The following is a 17946-nucleotide window of genomic DNA, read 5'->3' as shown; positions in this document are numbered from 1 at the left end:
ATTATTAAGAGAGATACATGTTCAAGTTGTTATACTTGTTAAGTATAGAAATTTGTTAACCAGCAATTTTAAAGAACACCTGACATGCTGGATAGAATCATATTAGACAGTAAGTATAACTAGTGCATAATTATAAGATCCAGTGCACCCCTCTAAGTCTGCAAGAGTTCACCAGATATTAGAGCTCTGGGATTCTTTGGAGACTTTCATTTGAGCTCTAAACTTCTGAGTCCACACTGTGAATTTCTGCAGTTTGGGTTAGCTTGTTCTGTGTGAATACATCCTGTTGATATAATAGATGTAACACTATATCTTTTTAGAGGTCTCAGTGTACAACTTGATCTTAAATTTTTTAAAATATTATTCTCCTTTATCTACATTCAGAACTTGTACACAATATGAGTTAAGCACATGGAACAATAGGAGACTAGGTCCCTCAATCTATTGGTATCTTCTAAAGTCAGTATATTTTTAGAACACACCTCAGTCCATGATTTGATATGTTGCTTCATAGAGCCATTAACTTCTGGATACCACAGGAAATCCTGTAAAAAGAATATATTAATACCTGTGAGTAAATTTAAGAGTAGCTCATCATTTAGAAAATGTATGTGAATATCAAATACAAGCAATGTATTTCATACATGGAAAATTACACTGGTCCAAATTTTGCTTCATTTCTTTTTATTAGATTCATGGACCAATCATAGATGAAAGATCTGATATCTTAATCAGCCAGGAACAAAAGGTAAAATAAATGGGAGTTCTGTCATTTACTTCAATAGAGCCAAGATTTCACATAGAATCTAAACCTTTAAACCAGTTGAAAGCGAAGAGTCTCAGTTTTCCAATAATATCAAGGACAGAAACAAATGTTTTAAGGTTTACAAAGGATCACATCAGTGTATTCTAGTTAACTTTTAGCTTCATTCTCCACACGTATCTAGCAACAGCTATCTTGCAAATCTCTGAACTAGAAAACCAATTTTCAGAAAGCTTAATATTCCAGATTTCAAACATTTGACACAAGCATTCCACATTACCAGCTTCTAAAAATGGAGCAGAGGGAAACAAAAAAAGGGCTAATGACTTGCACTTTATTAAAATCATTCTTCTTAATAAAAATAAAATCTCTCAATTAATTCCAAAAGATTTATGTAAAACTTTATTTGTACTTCAGCTAATGTTATTCCCTCTCTATTTAAGGCCCAGGCTGCTACTTGACATCATAAGTAGTTTCTGCTTCCACAATCAAGAGATACTACAGTCTCCTAAAAAGTACAGTGGAGACAATGTCATGTCAAAGGGAAAATATAAAACAAAGAACTGTAAGAAAACATTATAATGAAGGCAGAAAGACTGGCCTAACACAAAGTTCTCCTCTTCTGAACACAACACCAACCATCCTTTTAAAATCATAGCTCCCTCCAAAGTACCTAAGTAATCCACTCAACATGCACTCTCTTGATGAATTATATTGAAAGGAGTGGGGAAAAAAGTAATGCTACTGAGGTCTTTGCAGGAGGAAGATCCCACTCTCAGACCACTGGGGATGGAGACGGAGAAGAGAGTTCTCCTCAAAACCTACCCACAATCCCCAAGTTTTTTTGTGTGTATGGTTTGTTTTTTTTTAAAAACCTTCCATAATGGTGATGCATCTGGCTCGCTCTGTTACTGCAATCAAAGTGGACCCAGGGCAGAGAATTGGTTGGGGTGGCACAGAAAGCTCATCTGCATTTACCAAGTTATCACAAGCTACTTTCATTTGAAGGGCCAATTACGAGATCTGATGAGAGGACTAATATTGCACGTCAATAGTATTGTCACTGCTATTGAGTCCAAAGCTCCTGTAAGATAATGGAAATGATTGGAGAAAAATACACACACCTCAAAGGACCTTACTCAGACTTCACTAAACTTTAAGATACAAATCTTCGGGGTGAGGGTGGGGGGTGAGGGTGGGGGATTGAATCCAATCATAAATGGTGCTGAGCACCTGCAATCCTGATTTGACTTCTGTTTAATTTGTGACTGATCAGTATCTCTGAAAAGAGGTCCTTAATTGTTTCCACCAGAAGTATAGAGGGAGCATGTAAAATTATACATTGATTACTATAGCTTGGAGCTTATTACCACAAAAAACTTACCACTTTAATTGATGCAGATTTGTCTTCAGAAAGAATGTTTCCATGCTGCCAAAATAAAAAACAAGTTAAACTTGTTCTACTGGAAGGTAGTGTATGTTCGAATACTGATCCCTCTCATCTCTAGAGCCCTGCAATCTGCGGATATTCATGGACCATTTTTGTGGATTGGGTGCAGATACAAGTTTTGTATCCACACAGAGCTCTATTCATCTCCCATCTAAGGCCTCATTGACACTAAAAAGTGTTTGCTAGTACAGCTCCTAGAGGAGACAGTTTATACCAGAAAAATAGTTCTTTTGTCTGTACAGCTTATACCACTTCCCGAAGGAAGTAAGATATACTAGCAAAAGTTGTTTTTTGGTTTTTTGTTGCTGGTGTAACTGATTTTTTCATGCTCCTAACTGATATAGCTATGCTGGCAAAACTTTGAAATGTATCTCAGGCACATGGTGCTATGTCCCCCAGCAGCTCCTGGAAACACCATAGCTTTCTATCATCAAATGATTCAAAAAGTCTGAAATATTTCCTTTCTAGACATCACTATTTTCCTTAATACTCCTCTCAAAGGGCTGAAATCGAAACAAAACATTTTCCTCTCATACTTCCCTTGTCTATACCACTAGTATGCCTTCTTTCCTGCTCCCCCTGTCCTCTAACAGCTGAACCAATTTTGCTCAAAGTTTCCGGAAAAAAATAAAATCACCACAGGCAGAAATCAAGCCTGGAATATGTAATTCATAACGTATTGACTGAAAACAGGAGATTAGAATGAAATAAGTTAGGCATCCTTAATTACAGTAGACACAAATACTCAACATTAAACTGAGTTGTATTATTTCAGTTTCAATGCCTGAAACAGAAAGGACAAGTACACTTTCCATCCACAAACTGAGCTAAGGTACTGTAGATAAATATACCCATTCTTTCTCCATAAGCCAGTGATTCTCCATACTCAGCCATCCTGAAACTTCAGATATCTTCCAAAGTCTATTAAATGCACTGTTACCCCATCAGTTTCACAAGCATTTGATACAAAGATCTTCCAGCTCAGAATCAACCTAACTACTCCTCCCCACCAAACTCTCACATTTGCCAAACTACTTCTCACCTCTGGCAAGCAATCCAACACTAACCCCCAGGCTAGGAAAACTCCTGTTATCCAATCAGCCAAACATCTGGCTTTGACAAGTGAAATTTAATTACATGCTGCCTGTCAGACAGACTGCTATTGTGCATTTAAATACCCTGGATATATTAAATAATTGACAAGTATGATAAATGAAGGGGAGGGGGGAGCTCTCCTTTATGGACACCCAGCCAGCCAGCAGCTATAAAATCCTTCTTAGTAGCTGTTTTCTAATTGATCTACCTGTAAAGGGTTAAAAAGTCTCACTGCTATGCATAAGTAAAAGGAAGTGAGTGGACACTTGGACAAAAGAGCCAATGGGAAGTCTAGAACTTTCTAAAATTGAAAAACAACTCCCCTTTGTCGGTCTGTGGCTGTTCTCCAGGGAGAGGCAGCCAGAGCTGCAGTTATGCTGTAAGAAGCTTGAGGCCAGGTATGAAAAATCCTCAATATCATACCTGGCAACTACTCATTTGAACCCCAGTTATGTAAGGAGATCAGGAAATGTCTAGGAAGACGCAAATAGGTTTCTCTCTTATTTATGGCTTAGGTTTAGCCCAGAGGACCCCACAAGTGTTTTTCTTTTGCTTGTAACCTTTAAGCTGGACCTCAAGAAAGCTATTCTTGATGCTTAATCCTTGTAGTTTTTATTTTTTAAATCTAGCAAAAGCCTAAATTCCCAGATGCATTTTCTTTCTTTCTTTCTACTAATAAAGTTCACCTTTTTTAAGACCAGAACTAGATTTTTGTGTCTTAAGAGGTTTGTGCACATGTTGTTTAATTAGCTGGTGGCAACAGCTGATTTCCTTTTCCCCTCTCTCTCGGCTCTTCCCCAGAAGGGTGGGGGGTGAAAGCGCGTGAGGGTACCCTAAAGGAAGGAATTCCCAAGTGCACCTTCCTGGGGTCTCAAAAGGATTCTGCACTTGGGTGGTGGCAGCATCTATCACTCCAAGGTCAGAGAAAAGCTGTAACCTTGGAAGTTTAATACCAGCCTGGGGCTGTAAGTATTAATTTTTAGAGTCCTTGAGGGCCCCAACCTTCTGCACTCGAAGTGCCAGAGTGGGGAATCAGCCTTGACAACAAGTCTGACCTGAAGCTGAATACAAACCCTGAACAGCAGACCAAGTTAATGATTTGGGTGTCTGATAGACTATAGTAATATAGTCTCTCTCTCTGGCTCCACTTAGCAAGCTGTGCTTCACGCTTATTTTCAGAAAATGAACACACAACTGTATTTCAGTGGCACTTACAAGAAAGGCAAGGCAGAAAGCTATTTTTAATTTCAGCCCCAATCAGACTTGTATATCAGTCAATGCATCTAGGATTTCAGCAATTAACCTTTCAAGAAGTGACTTACAACAAAACAAATTAATTAATACTGTCTAAAAGAACAAAACAAAACACTGGCATAGATCAGATTGGGCTCCCTCTACTGGTGGCTCATCAGCTTGCTATGAGGAGACCCTGCCATTGGTTCCCTGGGTGTTTTAAGCCCCTGAAGTCTGAACAAAGCCCACTGTCCCTGTCTTTGGGTCCCTAGGGACATCTCTGGAGCACAGATCTTCTGTCTAGGCTGCAACCATGTGGCCCAGCTTCCTAGCCCCTCTGGTATCACTGCTGACTCCTCAGCTCCCACCGCCCCCCAAGCTTAAACACACCCTTCCCCAGAACTCCAAAGGTGTAAGCATTCTAGTTTCCACTCTTCAAAGCGTCACATGGTAGGTGTAACATATAACACAGATACGAACATGTTATTACTCTTTACTTAAGCATGAGAAATACATAGAGGGTATAGATCATATAGAAAACAACACATCCTGAACACAATGCCCCTCACTGTAGCGCACTCTTCCTTTGGAGGGCCATCTATGTTCAGATAGGTAGATGGACAGGAGGAAGCTGCCTCAACCTCATCCAGTTCTTGCAGCTGTCTCCCGCATCTTAAACTGGTGAAAGATTATCAAAGAACTCTCAACAGAGCAGCTTTTGTAACCTTCCAGTCCCTATGTCAGGTGACCTCCTGATCAGCCTCCTCAGGTGACGAGAGCCCAATACCAGATGACTTTGCTACCAAGTGACCCCTCCCCGTCTAGCCAATTCTTGGAGTAGACATTATCTTACTGTCTAAGATATGTGTACTTGAATAGAGGACCATACCAATTTAACAACTGTCTATTTTAATTCTGCATCACTATGCCTTGGCATTTCAGTCCAATATGGACGTAGAGAGATCACAGAGAAGTCACCTTGTCCCCACATTCAAAACAGAGTTTGCAGCTTGGTAAATATACATAGAGAGAGTTCATATTCTCAAGAGAATTCATAAATTCCACAGATTTCCAGGTCATCACGCACTTTGACAGCCATATTTTCTCATCAGAAAAACAAATCTCACTTAGCTGCCATTGGACAGGCCACCTTAGCTGAATAGCCTAGGAAAGAAAACTAACATCTGCTGAACCCTCCCTCTGCAAACTTCCCACTTCACTTCTCAGGATGCCAAACATTCCTGTTATCACCCTCTGACAATTGCTTAGGCCCAATATCCCTATCGAGTGCTTGATTTGTTTCTCTGCAGAACTATGCCGCATGGTTCCCTTTCCTGAACGTTAGGGTAGCAAGCAGTATTATTTCCCAACAAATGCCCATTCCAGACATCAAAGTCCTTAGAAAAAACCCAGTTTCTGGTGTTTTCAACCTGGAAATTAAGTGAAGTTTCAACAGTTAAGTGACAAATTGGCAGGGAAAAAGATAGTCTTACCTTGTTTCCTTCTTCCTTGACTTGAGGATTTATGAGTTTTACAAAAGAATAAAACAACTGGCGAATTCTGGAATCTCCTATAAATGCAATATGTTTATCTAGGAGGCAGTTTTTGGCTTCACTGCAAAAAGAAACAACATTACAAAATTAACATATTACATTAGTTGAGGAATCAATTTAACGAAGGAAATTGACAATTCCTTAAAAGGAAATCCTGAATGTTATACAGAAAATTCTAAAACATTACATCTAACTCTAAAGAAGGGTAAACTGTTTGGTTTTTTTAAAATACTGCATGCATTACATATAACAAGGGATAAGTATGAAATAAGGCACCATCCTGATTATTTGATTACACAAATTACTGTAGGTGTGAAAGGACTTCTTTTCCCATTGGGTGGTGCTGAAAATAATCAAAAAAAGACTGAGAAGTTGTATAACTTTATTAAATAATAGAATAATTTTGAGCAATAAAGGTATTTGTCATGGTTTCTATATTAAGTGAATGAGGAGAAAAGTGATAAGTACTTTTATTTCTCAACATTATTTAGTACATTTTCATATTTAAAAAATTCTACAATATACATTAACTATTTGGAATATTATAACTAAGAATCGTATTTTACCTTTAAATCACAATTTGAAACCATACATAAAACATGTGAAAATCTGTTTACTGGACTGCAATCTTTTCAGTCCCTATAGCCTTGAACTATCTTTAAATTCTTCAGAACAAACAAAACGTGCAGTATAAATTATTACTACCACTCTTATCTATTTATATTTAGTAGCACGATCCTATTATGCTTAGCGCTCTAGACACATAATGAAAAGAATATCTGCCACAAAGGACTTACACTAAGGGCCCTTTTCTGATCTCTGATAAATTATGTATTTCACTGTAACCCATTTAAAAACAGATGCAAGCATGAAGACAGTCAAAAGAGAAGAGGCTATAGGGGCTGAAAAGATTGCAGTCCAGTAAACAGATTTCTTACTACCTTCCCCTGCAGAGAATAGAATAAAAATAAAAGAATGTAGGTGATATCCTTACCTATTTTTATATTTATGCATCATACAACTGTGGGGCTGCCATACTTTTTCCCCAAGAAATCTCCCACTGGAGAGAAGATATTCGCACGTATCATCACCTTAAAAAAAATTACATTAGAGTTAGAATCCAACTACAAAATGTATCATGCAATATCTTAATCATAACTACTTTATTTTTTAAAAAATAAATAGTTGATGTTTGGACCACAAAAAGATAAGAAATCATTAACACTAACTAAAGCCAAGTATACTGTAAGGAGGTCCCACACAAACTTCTCCATGTAATTTTGCCATTTATTGCATCTCACTTCTATCTGAAAACATTCTTCTGTCCGCAGCCAGATGGTGATGATTGCAAAATTTCTACTAAGGAGCAGGTCGTGAAGTGAACTAGATTAATACTTGGGCCTCCAGAGTTAAAAGAACAGAGCATCAATCTACTTCGCCACCTACCACCCTACAATTATAACAACATAAGGTGAAGTGATTAACATACTAGTACTCTAATATAATGCACTTCTGTAAAGATTTAGCATATACTTTGAGCATTTTATATAGAATCTAAGTCTAAAAAATAAATGTGCAGGATTATCTGTTCGTATCTGCTTGCTTAAAATGTAATAACCACCTTAAAGCAGGTGGAATTATATCTCAGTTTTTCAGCAGAAAGAGGTTTGCATAGGAATTCTCCGTAGCCTCCGATTCTGCACTGCAGTCAGCTCCTTCAGTATAAAAGTTGCAAACAAAGGGTCAGCTACAGAGATGGTGATTTTTGTTCTTCAAGCTCAAGCAAATTAACATCTTAGGTATGAAACCAATAAATAGACCTAAATAAGGCCTCTTTAAAATTGTTATGAATAACTGGGCCTAAAGAAAAGGGAAAGAGTTTGCTGCTGTTGCCAAGATATTTTTCCAATGAAGCAATATTGAAAAAGTTACAAGTAGTTATGAAATTTCTCCCCAAAAAGAAAAAATAAATGATATTCATGGACACTAGACCTTCATCCAAAATGATTCTAAAGTGCTTTATAAACTATTTAGGAATCATCGGTTTATAGTCAGTCCTTTATAAAGTAAAATGCACCCGCTGTTTAGCAGTTCACAGCAACATTACATACTCGAAAAATGAAGTTATCTGAACATCGGGATTAGCCATCTTCGTCTTGAGAAGACTACTATGAGATTTTTGGTTACCACTAGCCTAAACCTCAATTGTGCATCTCATCCAAAAGAAGACATCAACTGTACAGTGTCCCCAAACACTGACTCAAAGGCTACGTCTTCACTACCCGCCGTATCGGTGGGTAGCAATCCATTGCTCGGGGATCGATATATCGCGTCTCATCTGGACACGATATATCGATCCCCAAACATGCTTATATCGATTCCGGAACTCCACCAACCCGAACAGAGTTGCAAAGTTGACATGGGGAGCCGCAGACTTCCATTCCGCGCCGTGAGGACGGTAATTCGATCTTAGATACTTCGACTTCAGCTACGTTATTCACATAGCTGAAGCTGCGTATCTGAGATCGATTTTCCCCCGTCGTGTAGACCAGCCCAAAGAGAAGGCTACCTAATGAATCACCACCATTTCATGAAAAACCTGGGATTTCTTTGGAGGTGTTCCAAGTACTGACCCGGCCAAATTCTGCTTAGCTTGAAAAGTATGGCGAGATCGCAGCCTCTGCAGTAACTAACAAAATTCTCACATATGTACAGCATACTTTGTTCTAATAGCTTAAACCTTAGACTTGGGTTCACAGTATGGAAAAATCATATAGAATTTTTATGTGGAGAGCAGAGTTTCAGCAAAGTCAACTGAACACTAGTTTCTTATAGCATGGCACTAGAGAGAAGAAAACTAGAGGGGATATTTATTTTAGTAATTTTCTATAACTAAGTTACAGGAAAATCCATAGCAAGAGATACAGTGTGCTGAAATTGCTTAATATGATCTTAAACACAGATCACGACGATCTGCACTGAGACAAGAGGCAGTGGAAGAGGAAGGGAAAAATAAACACACTGAATAAATAAAGTCTATTTTCTTGTCAGAGTATTTTACTCAGATAGCAGCAGATTCACATGGCAATGATGTAGCTGTGGTGGCATACAGAATGGACCCATTTCCTTTTCCTCTCCTGACTAATTTTCATTAGACAGAATTGCTCGGGGTCTGTTTTTAATTTGATATGCCTCCCCCAACTGTATCTTCAGTTTTCTAAGTTTAACTTTGAGACAACTCCTCATTGGTCCCAATATAGGGTAGTGTTGCAGAATAGCTGCACGTATTTCAGTGTTGGGTGAAGATATATTAATTTAAAAAATTAATACATAATTAAAATGGACAGTGTATATGAAAGGAGTCTAACTTATAACCCTCCACCCTGAAAACAAAATAAGGTTTTCACAGAATAGCTCTTCTACCTCAAAAATGAATAGTTAAGGCATGCAAATGATGACTCATGCTATACATTTCTTCTCTTGTCCTATGCAAGTTACATCTCCCACCCAATCTAAACTATGCCCCCTTTTGTTCTGAAATAATATACTGCTGGATATTCTTCGGAAAAATAATATGCCACTTAAAATAATATTAAAACTAAAAAGAAAAGAAAAAAATACTTTTGCATTATATTTCCTGGTTGTTGAAGACTTGAGATATTTTCAACCTTACCAGTCTTCTACTTAAAAAAAAAAAAAGGGGGGGGGGGATTTAGTATTAATGATACTCTTGATATATGTATAAATATGTAAAGGTTATATAACATACAAATTGTAAAAAAACATATTTAAGATGCAGAATAAAGGAATACAAAAGGATAGCGAAATCTTTTGATTGAACAAAAACGTTTATTAAATTACATTGATTAACTAATAAAATTCTCAATATATGCACTCACATTGGTACAGCCATGACAAAATAAGTGAATTCTTATGAAAGGTAAAACAAAATTTAAAGTATCAAAGAAAAAGCTCATATGGGCAAATTCAGCTACAAATGGAAGATTATTTCCTTGTATCATGAGTTCAAATCATAAGCTCCCACACACCTATTTAATATTGTAAATAGGTAACAAAATGAATTCATGTCTACTTGCTTTAGATCAGGAAATCACATAAATGTCACATAATAGCTCAGTCCCAACATTTTGCTATATACTCTGTCATGAATATCACAGTATTTCCTGCAAAATGTGAAATCTACAAATGTCACTAATGTGCTTTTCTTTGCAGTGTAGTTGTAGTAATGTTGGTCCCAGAATAGAGAGAAAGAGGTAGAAAAAGAAAAGGCTGGTGATGTAATATTGTTTATTGGACCAATTTATTCTGTTGGTGGAAAGGACAAGCTTTTGAGCTTCACAGGGCTCTCATTCAGATCTCAGGTGTTTCCAGAAGCCTTCTTATGTGGGGAGTGAAGAACCACAGATGATGTGACTCCCTGCCTTATATAGCTTTTGCATATGGCAGGAACCCTTTGTTCCAAAGCCTGGCTCCCAGATCAGTCTGTAGAAAAATACTGACATCCCAAGATAGAGTCCAGCATTATGTGGCCTGGTCACATGTCTTTATAGAGTCATAGTAGCCATCACTCAGGGGCTGTCTGTAGCATTCTCAGGAAGGCTCACCAGGTGGGAGATAAGCTTCTCCTATGGCCTATTGTTCTCCCTAATGGCTCATTGCCCTGAATAGGCCCTTCACAACCACCTATCTAGACTGAAAGCATCTGTCCAGTGGGCGCTACCCAGGTGTAACTACATTTGAAATACATATACACAGTCAATATTCATAACTTCAGATACAAAAATGATACATGCATAGATAGAATAATCATATTAAGCTAATTATAACTTTTCCAATGACACCTTACATTACTTATCTTGCATGCTATAATCATATCATATCATCACTATGAAGAATATGGGGTGCAGTGGCACACTATTTTTTAAACTGATTATGGTGTCCAGGAAGTTGATGCTGCTATGGGTATGTTATAGAGAGTCAGAGAGGGGTTGTAGTTGTTTAAAATTTGCGGTGGAAATCTGTAAGGGAGCTTAGGTCATCCATCCAAAGGATGAAAATATCATCTATGTATCTCAAGTATATTATTGGTTCTGTGGTGTATTTTTCCATAAATTCTTCCTCAAGGTGGCCCCAGAAGAGATTGACATATTGGGGAGCCATCCTAATACCCATGGTTGTTCCCACAGTTTGGATAAAGCATTTGTTGTTAAATGTGAAGTTGTTGTGGCAGAGGATGAAATGGATGAGTTTGGCAATGTTTAAGGTGGATTTCAGAGCACTGTACATTGCATTTAATATAAATATTCCTACAAAGAATTGAACTTTGTAGGCACTGAAAACTAACAGGAGATACATCATGAATACATAAAAAAACAATTGCCAAGTTTTTCTGCTTTTGTATTACTAAATGTGTGCATCTTTCCCAGTCTGCTCTAAACACAGTCTACAAACACACACACACTTCATAGTATTTGGTTTTATTAAACAGAAATTTAAACACAAGGTAAAAAGTTCAACTCGTATCTTCTTTCAAGGCATGGCTGCTCCTAAGGTTCCTATAGTTTATCAGATGTAGGTGGTTCAGATAACAAACCACCTGCACCACTGATTCAGTAAAACTCAACATCCCCCAGCAGAGTGCATTCACAGATAAATGCATGAGCTTGTTACATTGAGGAATCCAGCCAGATATCCTTGCTGTCATGATCCACCTAATTTACACCTAGTTTAGTGGTATGTATCTTAACTCTGTATTTCCTGGTTTTCAGAGGTTTGAATGCAGCTGAACTCAACATTCTATTATTTGTATTTATTATTTGTATTAACATAGCACCTAGAAGCCCTAGTCTTGGACCAGGGCCTCATTCTGCTAGGGACTGTACAAATACAGAACAAAAAGATAGAATGTAAGCTTTCTGGCAAGGGACTAAGTATGAGACAAGAGACAACAACAGATGGATACATATAGGCAGATGAATAAAAGGACACAAGATAATATCTAGTTAACATGACAGATGGTGGTCCCAGCACACTGGCACCCTAACCAATGTCATGTGTTTTTTGTAGGCATCATGGAAAAGAAGAGTTCTGAGAAGGTTTTGGAAGGAGAATAATGAATTAGTTGTGCAGATATTTATGGGGAGTACTTCCCAAGCGTGAGGAATAGCATGGGAGAAAGCATAGAGGCATTTATTTGGAAATGTAACCGAGTATCTGATGTAGGCTGGCAGAACGGGCCCAGAAAAACATGACACAGATTGACAACTTTAACTCTCCATAAAATAGGGTTTGGGGCAGTGAATAATGCATGTTAAACAAAAAAAAAAAAACTCCTCAGCACTTCCATGTTCCACAGGTCAGCTATTTCCATTCACTGACTCTTACTCCTGTGCAATGATTAAACTGGACACAGAAGGCACTAGATGGATATTTGTACTTTCAGTGAGTCCCTGTATCATCTGTTCATCCCTCATCTCTCTGCTGGTATAGCCCGGTCCTCCCTCCCCAACGCTCCTCCCCGAGGAACTGGACAGAGGATGCAGAAACAGTGCAGGGACTAAGAGTCAGTGGGGCATGTTTTAAAGTGGGGACAGAAATGTAGGATATGGATATGCGTGGTTTATGCTAATTAAAGTAGTTTACGGGTATGCTGGACCCTCAGCAGTTGTGCCACAGTGCAACCCTAAAGGATGAAGCATGGAAACGGGCAAGAGCTCTCCCAACCCCCCCATACTCCCTGCACTGCCTCAAGACTCTATATTCCTTAGATTTGCACACACACACAAGATATAAAAATCTGAAAGTGTTATGAGCAACTCATGTTAACCAATACACAACACCCCTAACCCCTTGAAAAATAACCCAACTAGCTTTTCTTTGTTCACAATCACTCCTATTGTTCAGGAAACAGCCAAAGACCAAAATGACATATCCTAAGTGCTTATTAGCCTTTCATCTTCCTCTGCTTAATTAATGCTAGTTTCCTTCACAGTATGTACTTCTACTTTAGAGCACTTACAAACGTCAGCTCTAAAACCAGAAACTTTGGTCTAGGGGCAAAACTTCCAAAAACAGCCCCAGCAGAATGCAGGAAGAAAGCAGCTAACGTGCATAACAAAATTTTTTTTGAAAGCTGCTGAGGGTAGGGCTGAAACTCAGAATGTTTGCATATGGCTCAGGCTCAATGATCAGAGCATGTCACCTTGAGCTACCCAATTACTATGACAACAGAGCCCTAGCTTCAACAGAAGCCTAGACTTGCTACATAAACACAATTCTCTCTCTTTGGTTCATCAGTTAGGGTCAACCCAATCTGGAGTAGTAAACTTAATTTTCCAATAACTTCTTTAATTTTGCTCCCCACACCCCCTGAAGGGGGGAGAAGGAAAGGGGGACAGCGGATACCGTACAGTGCTGAGATAAATCCTGAGCATGTAAGATCAGTTCAGGGAAGATAAGATCCATAGTTTGAGCTCCAGGTGTTGACAAGTAAATGTTTTAAGAACCAAGTGATTTTGTAAACATTTGATGGGGGGGGGGAGGAGGAACAGTATTTGTGCAATCCCTTGCTCAAATGACTCCAAATTTGGACCACTACCCCTGCCTCACAACCCCAAAATGAACAACATTTTTTAAGGCAATTGAACCAGCACCTGGATTTTAGGACATGTCTACACTACAATCAGGAAGTATGATTGCAGCATGCGTAAGCATAAGCAGACTAGCTTACTAAGGATATGTCTACATTACAAAATTTGGTCGATTTAATAGAAGTTGATTTTTTAGAAATCGATTTGATACAGTCGATTGTGTGTGTCCCCACTAAGCACATTAAGTTGGCAGTGTGCGTCCACAGTACCGACGCTAGAGTCAACTTTTAGAGCGTTGCACTGTGGTAGCTATCCCACAGTTCCCAGTCTCCACCACCCATTGGAATTCTGGGTTGAGAGGCTGTAGTGCTGCCAGCCACCAGTGCTCCAGGCAGTGTGGTAAGGGGGCAGGGAGCCGGGGGGGGGCTGGATAGAGGGCATGGGAGTTCAGGGTGGTGGTCAGGGGGCAGGAGTGTGGCTGGTGGTCGGGGAGTAAACAAGAGGTTGAATGGGAGCAGGAGTCCCGGGGGGCAGTCAGGAAGGATCCGCGAGGGGGGGGTATCAGGAATGAGAGGAGGGGTTGGATGGGGCAGTGGGGGTCTGGGGGGGCATATAGGAGGTGGGGGTTGGGCCATGACCACCTCCCCTAACTGGCCCTCCATACAATTTACCAAACCCGATGAAGCTCTCAGGCCAAAAAGTTTGCCCACCCCCAATCTAGTCCTATACTCTTTTAAGTATATAATTAATTTAAAAGTTTGGGTTTTTTAAGTAGCATAGAAGAGGAATAAAACACATTTTTATTGGCTGTGGCAAATTATTAATGCACAATCTTCTGACTTCTCTCAAAAAACACATGCAGTCTTCTTAACCTTTTAAGGTTTTCTATGATCAGCAGTGCTTTGTGTTATCTAACAAACTCACATCCAATCCTGTGACAGCGTTTTCTCTTCCTCATACAGCTTCAATTTCACTTTATGTGAAAACTTGAGAAATTAGCAAAGAGTGATTGTGACGTTGTACTCTATATGAGTTTATAAAAATATGCTAATGAGTGTGAATATAATGCAACTGGAATACGCTTCATGTAAAAGGTTTCTTGTAAAGTTTCATTACAACGCTTATAATCTACTGTGTGGTCATCCTATTTGTATAAATGTATCACTCTTGTATCTGAAATTAGAAATACGGAAAATAACTCTGAGGTCCTACTGTAGTTATGCAAAGTGTGGGCCATTAAAGGTGGTTTGGAATCTTTATGGCTCCTATTAACCAGGACAATTATCTGTAGATGGCTCTGTTTTATCTGTAAGTCTTCTTGTATACATGTGTGCTGGCAAGTGCATAATGAAGTCTTACAGTAACATGTTATGTCACCTGAACTGGAATCCATCTTTAACCTGGTGTTTTTCCATTTAGAAGGAGGGGTCGGAACCCAGAGAGGGACAAAGGATTCTTGCCTTATGCAAAAGATATATAAGTGGGTGGAAGAGAACAAAGGGCGTGGCCATCAAGAGAAATCCCCTACTTACCCCCTGAGCTGGAACAAGGGCTGTATCAGGGGAAAGGACTGTGCCCAGACTAGGAAGGCATCCAAAAACTTATGAAAAACTTATTGAAACATCTCTGAGGGTGAGATTTTATCTGTATTTAGTTTTACTACTGTATTAGGCATAGACTTGCAGGTTTTATTTTATTTTACTAGGTAATTCACTTTGTTCTGTCTGCTATTACTTGGAACCACTTAAATCTTACTTTCTGTATTTAATAAAATCACTTTTACTTATTAATTAACCGGGGGGGGGGGGCAAACAGCTGTGCATATCACTCTATCAGTGTGAGAGGGTGAACAATTTATTAGTTTACCCTGTATAAGCTTTAAGGGTAAAACAGATTTATTTGGGCCTCATTGGGAGTTGAGCATCTGAGTGTTAAAGGCAGGAACACTCAAGTGACTTTCAGTTAAGTCTGCAGCTTTGGGGCACGTGGTTCAGACCCTGGGCCTGTGTTGGAGCAGACTGGCGCGTCTGGCTCAACAAGACAGGGTGCTGGAGTCCGAAGCGGGCAGGGAAAGCAGGGGCAGAAGTAGTCTTGGCACATCAGTTGACAGCCCCAAGGCGGTTTCTGTGATCCAACCCAACACAGTGATTATTCATCAACCTTTGGAAAACAGCAGACATTTTGCTGGTTTTGATTTGTACACAGACACCGTCTCCACACCCTATCCCTACCCCACCTCTATCCACACAGGGGTGTTCATTACATTTCTTGACATCTCTGAAACAGACTGAGCCTATATGGAAAAATGTGGATGTGTACTACACCGTTAGAACAGTTTCATTGGTAGTACAAGAGTGAAAGTGGTAGTATAATAGGACACAAGCACTTTTACCATTCTTAGCTAACTGTGCACTGAGTTCAATTTTCACATGTCCAGTTTTCCTACTGTAGACAAGGTCTACTGCGCTGTATTGTAGATAAAGTTCCTACTTTACCGACAGGACTGTGCAGCAGGATTGTCTGTGTAAACTAGGAATAGGTGATGAGATCCCTTTAAGTTTTCAATTGCTGTTTATGGAATATGCTGGATTTGCAACACTGGAACTGAAATATTCTAATTATCCACTGAACAGGCACCAGTGCAAGTTTCTCTGTACTGTCCTGCCAAAATACCTCAACCTTAAAATGGGTCATTTCAAATGATAAAGAAACTGACCTATGTTTGTACTCTCTCATCCCTTGGCTATTCCACTAAGAAAAAAAAAAAAAAATCTACCTATCTAGTTGTGACATTATCTGATTAAAATATGACTATGTAGATCATTGTTGCTACCACTGTTATATAATTGCAACAAATCTTGTACAAAGTATGTCAAGTAAGTGTCTATGGAAAGATTATGATTTGCTGAATATGATTATGCTATTTGTATGCATGTATTATTTTTGTATATGAAGTTATGAATATTAACTATGTATCTGTATTTCACGTTTGTTCCTGTGGTAACACCCACAAGGTATTTACACTGCACATATTGAAGGGACTATTCAAGTTAAATGACCCACCAAGGAACACTGAACTCACAATGCACCACGGAAGACGTCCATTCCCCGATGGCCTTTCACGTGAATGTTCTGACTAGAGTATGGGTAATAGCCTTCACTAAACAAAGCATGCATGGACATGTGACTTGCCGACCTGACTCCAAACACCATATTGTTACCTGTAATTGTCCACAATGTAGAACAATGGGTTCCCTTTCACTTGGCAGAAGCTATAAAAGGCCCTAGAAACATTTCCATTTTGTCCTCCTCAAACCTCTGGACTATGGACTTGTATTAATGGGGGCATTCTAACCAAGGGACTGAGGACCTTCCAATGATTTGGAAGCAACCAGAGACAAGCCAGCAGTTTATTTCACCACTGCTACAAGCCTGATCCAAGAACTTTGCATTTATTGTATGTATTTGATTCCATTAACCAATTTTAACTCTCACCTCTCTTGTTTTATAAATAAACCTTTAGATACTAGATACTAAAAGATTGGCAACAGTATGATTATTGGGTAAAGATCTGAGTTATATTTTGACCTGGGTATGCAACTGGCCGTTTGGGATCAGAAGAAGCCTTTTGTTTGATGAAATTGGTTTTAAAGAACCACTCATCATTAAGTCTAGGTGTTTGTGTGTGAATCCAAGACTGGAATACCTAAGGAGGCTGCATTTCTGACTTCTTGTTAGCCAGTGTAGGAAGACAGAAGTTTACTTTTGTTGCTGGATTGGTATATCACGGAAGAATAACCACTGTTTTTAGAGCATCTGCCCTTTTTCCAGCAGTTTGTCCTGAATTTGGTATTCTCAGTTGTGACCCATGAAGACACAGTGACACTAGTATCTTATTTGTTTTCATCAAACAGGGCAGTTGTGACAGTGATTTTTGGGTTTAGATCAATTGTTCACATGGAACAAGGACATATATCAAACAATTAAGATTTTACACCATTGATTTTTTTCCAAGCCAAAATAATTATACTGATATTGCGGACGCACATATACAAGTCTGAAAGTAGTTATACAGCATAGGTTCCAGTATGGGAACGAACAATATTGGTATAAGTACTGCATTTTTACCGACGTACAACTGCATCCACTGGAAGGGGGACCGTACCACTTAAACCATACCAGTAGAGTTAAAGCAGTACAACTTGTGTGCTTACACAAAGTTGTTCACTTTGGGTTCCAACC

General features: G+C 38.9%; 1 protein-coding gene across 1 annotated transcript in view; it reads right to left on the bottom strand.

Annotated features, from left to right (window-relative positions):
• The window catches only part of CASD1 (CAS1 domain sialic acid O acetyltransferase 1), a 65257-nt gene that overhangs the window by 42063 nt on the left and 5248 nt on the right, over positions 1–17946 (bottom strand). The window contains exons 2-5 of the mRNA XM_032785370.2: positions 7089–7185; positions 6035–6155; positions 2148–2192; positions 483–545 (exon numbers count right to left, since the gene is read on the bottom strand). Coding sequence (XP_032641261.1) covers positions 483–545; positions 2148–2192; positions 6035–6155; positions 7089–7185 — 326 coding nt within the window. The remainder of the gene's footprint in view (positions 1–482; positions 546–2147; positions 2193–6034; positions 6156–7088; positions 7186–17946) is intronic.

The sequence above is a fragment of the Chelonoidis abingdonii genome, chromosome 2, assembly GCF_003597395.2.
Source record: "Chelonoidis abingdonii isolate Lonesome George chromosome 2, CheloAbing_2.0, whole genome shotgun sequence".
NCBI lineage: Eukaryota > Metazoa > Chordata > Testudines > Testudinidae > Chelonoidis > Chelonoidis abingdonii.
Note: the sequence above shows the minus strand (reverse complement) of the source record. Positions and strands in the feature narration are given on the sequence as shown.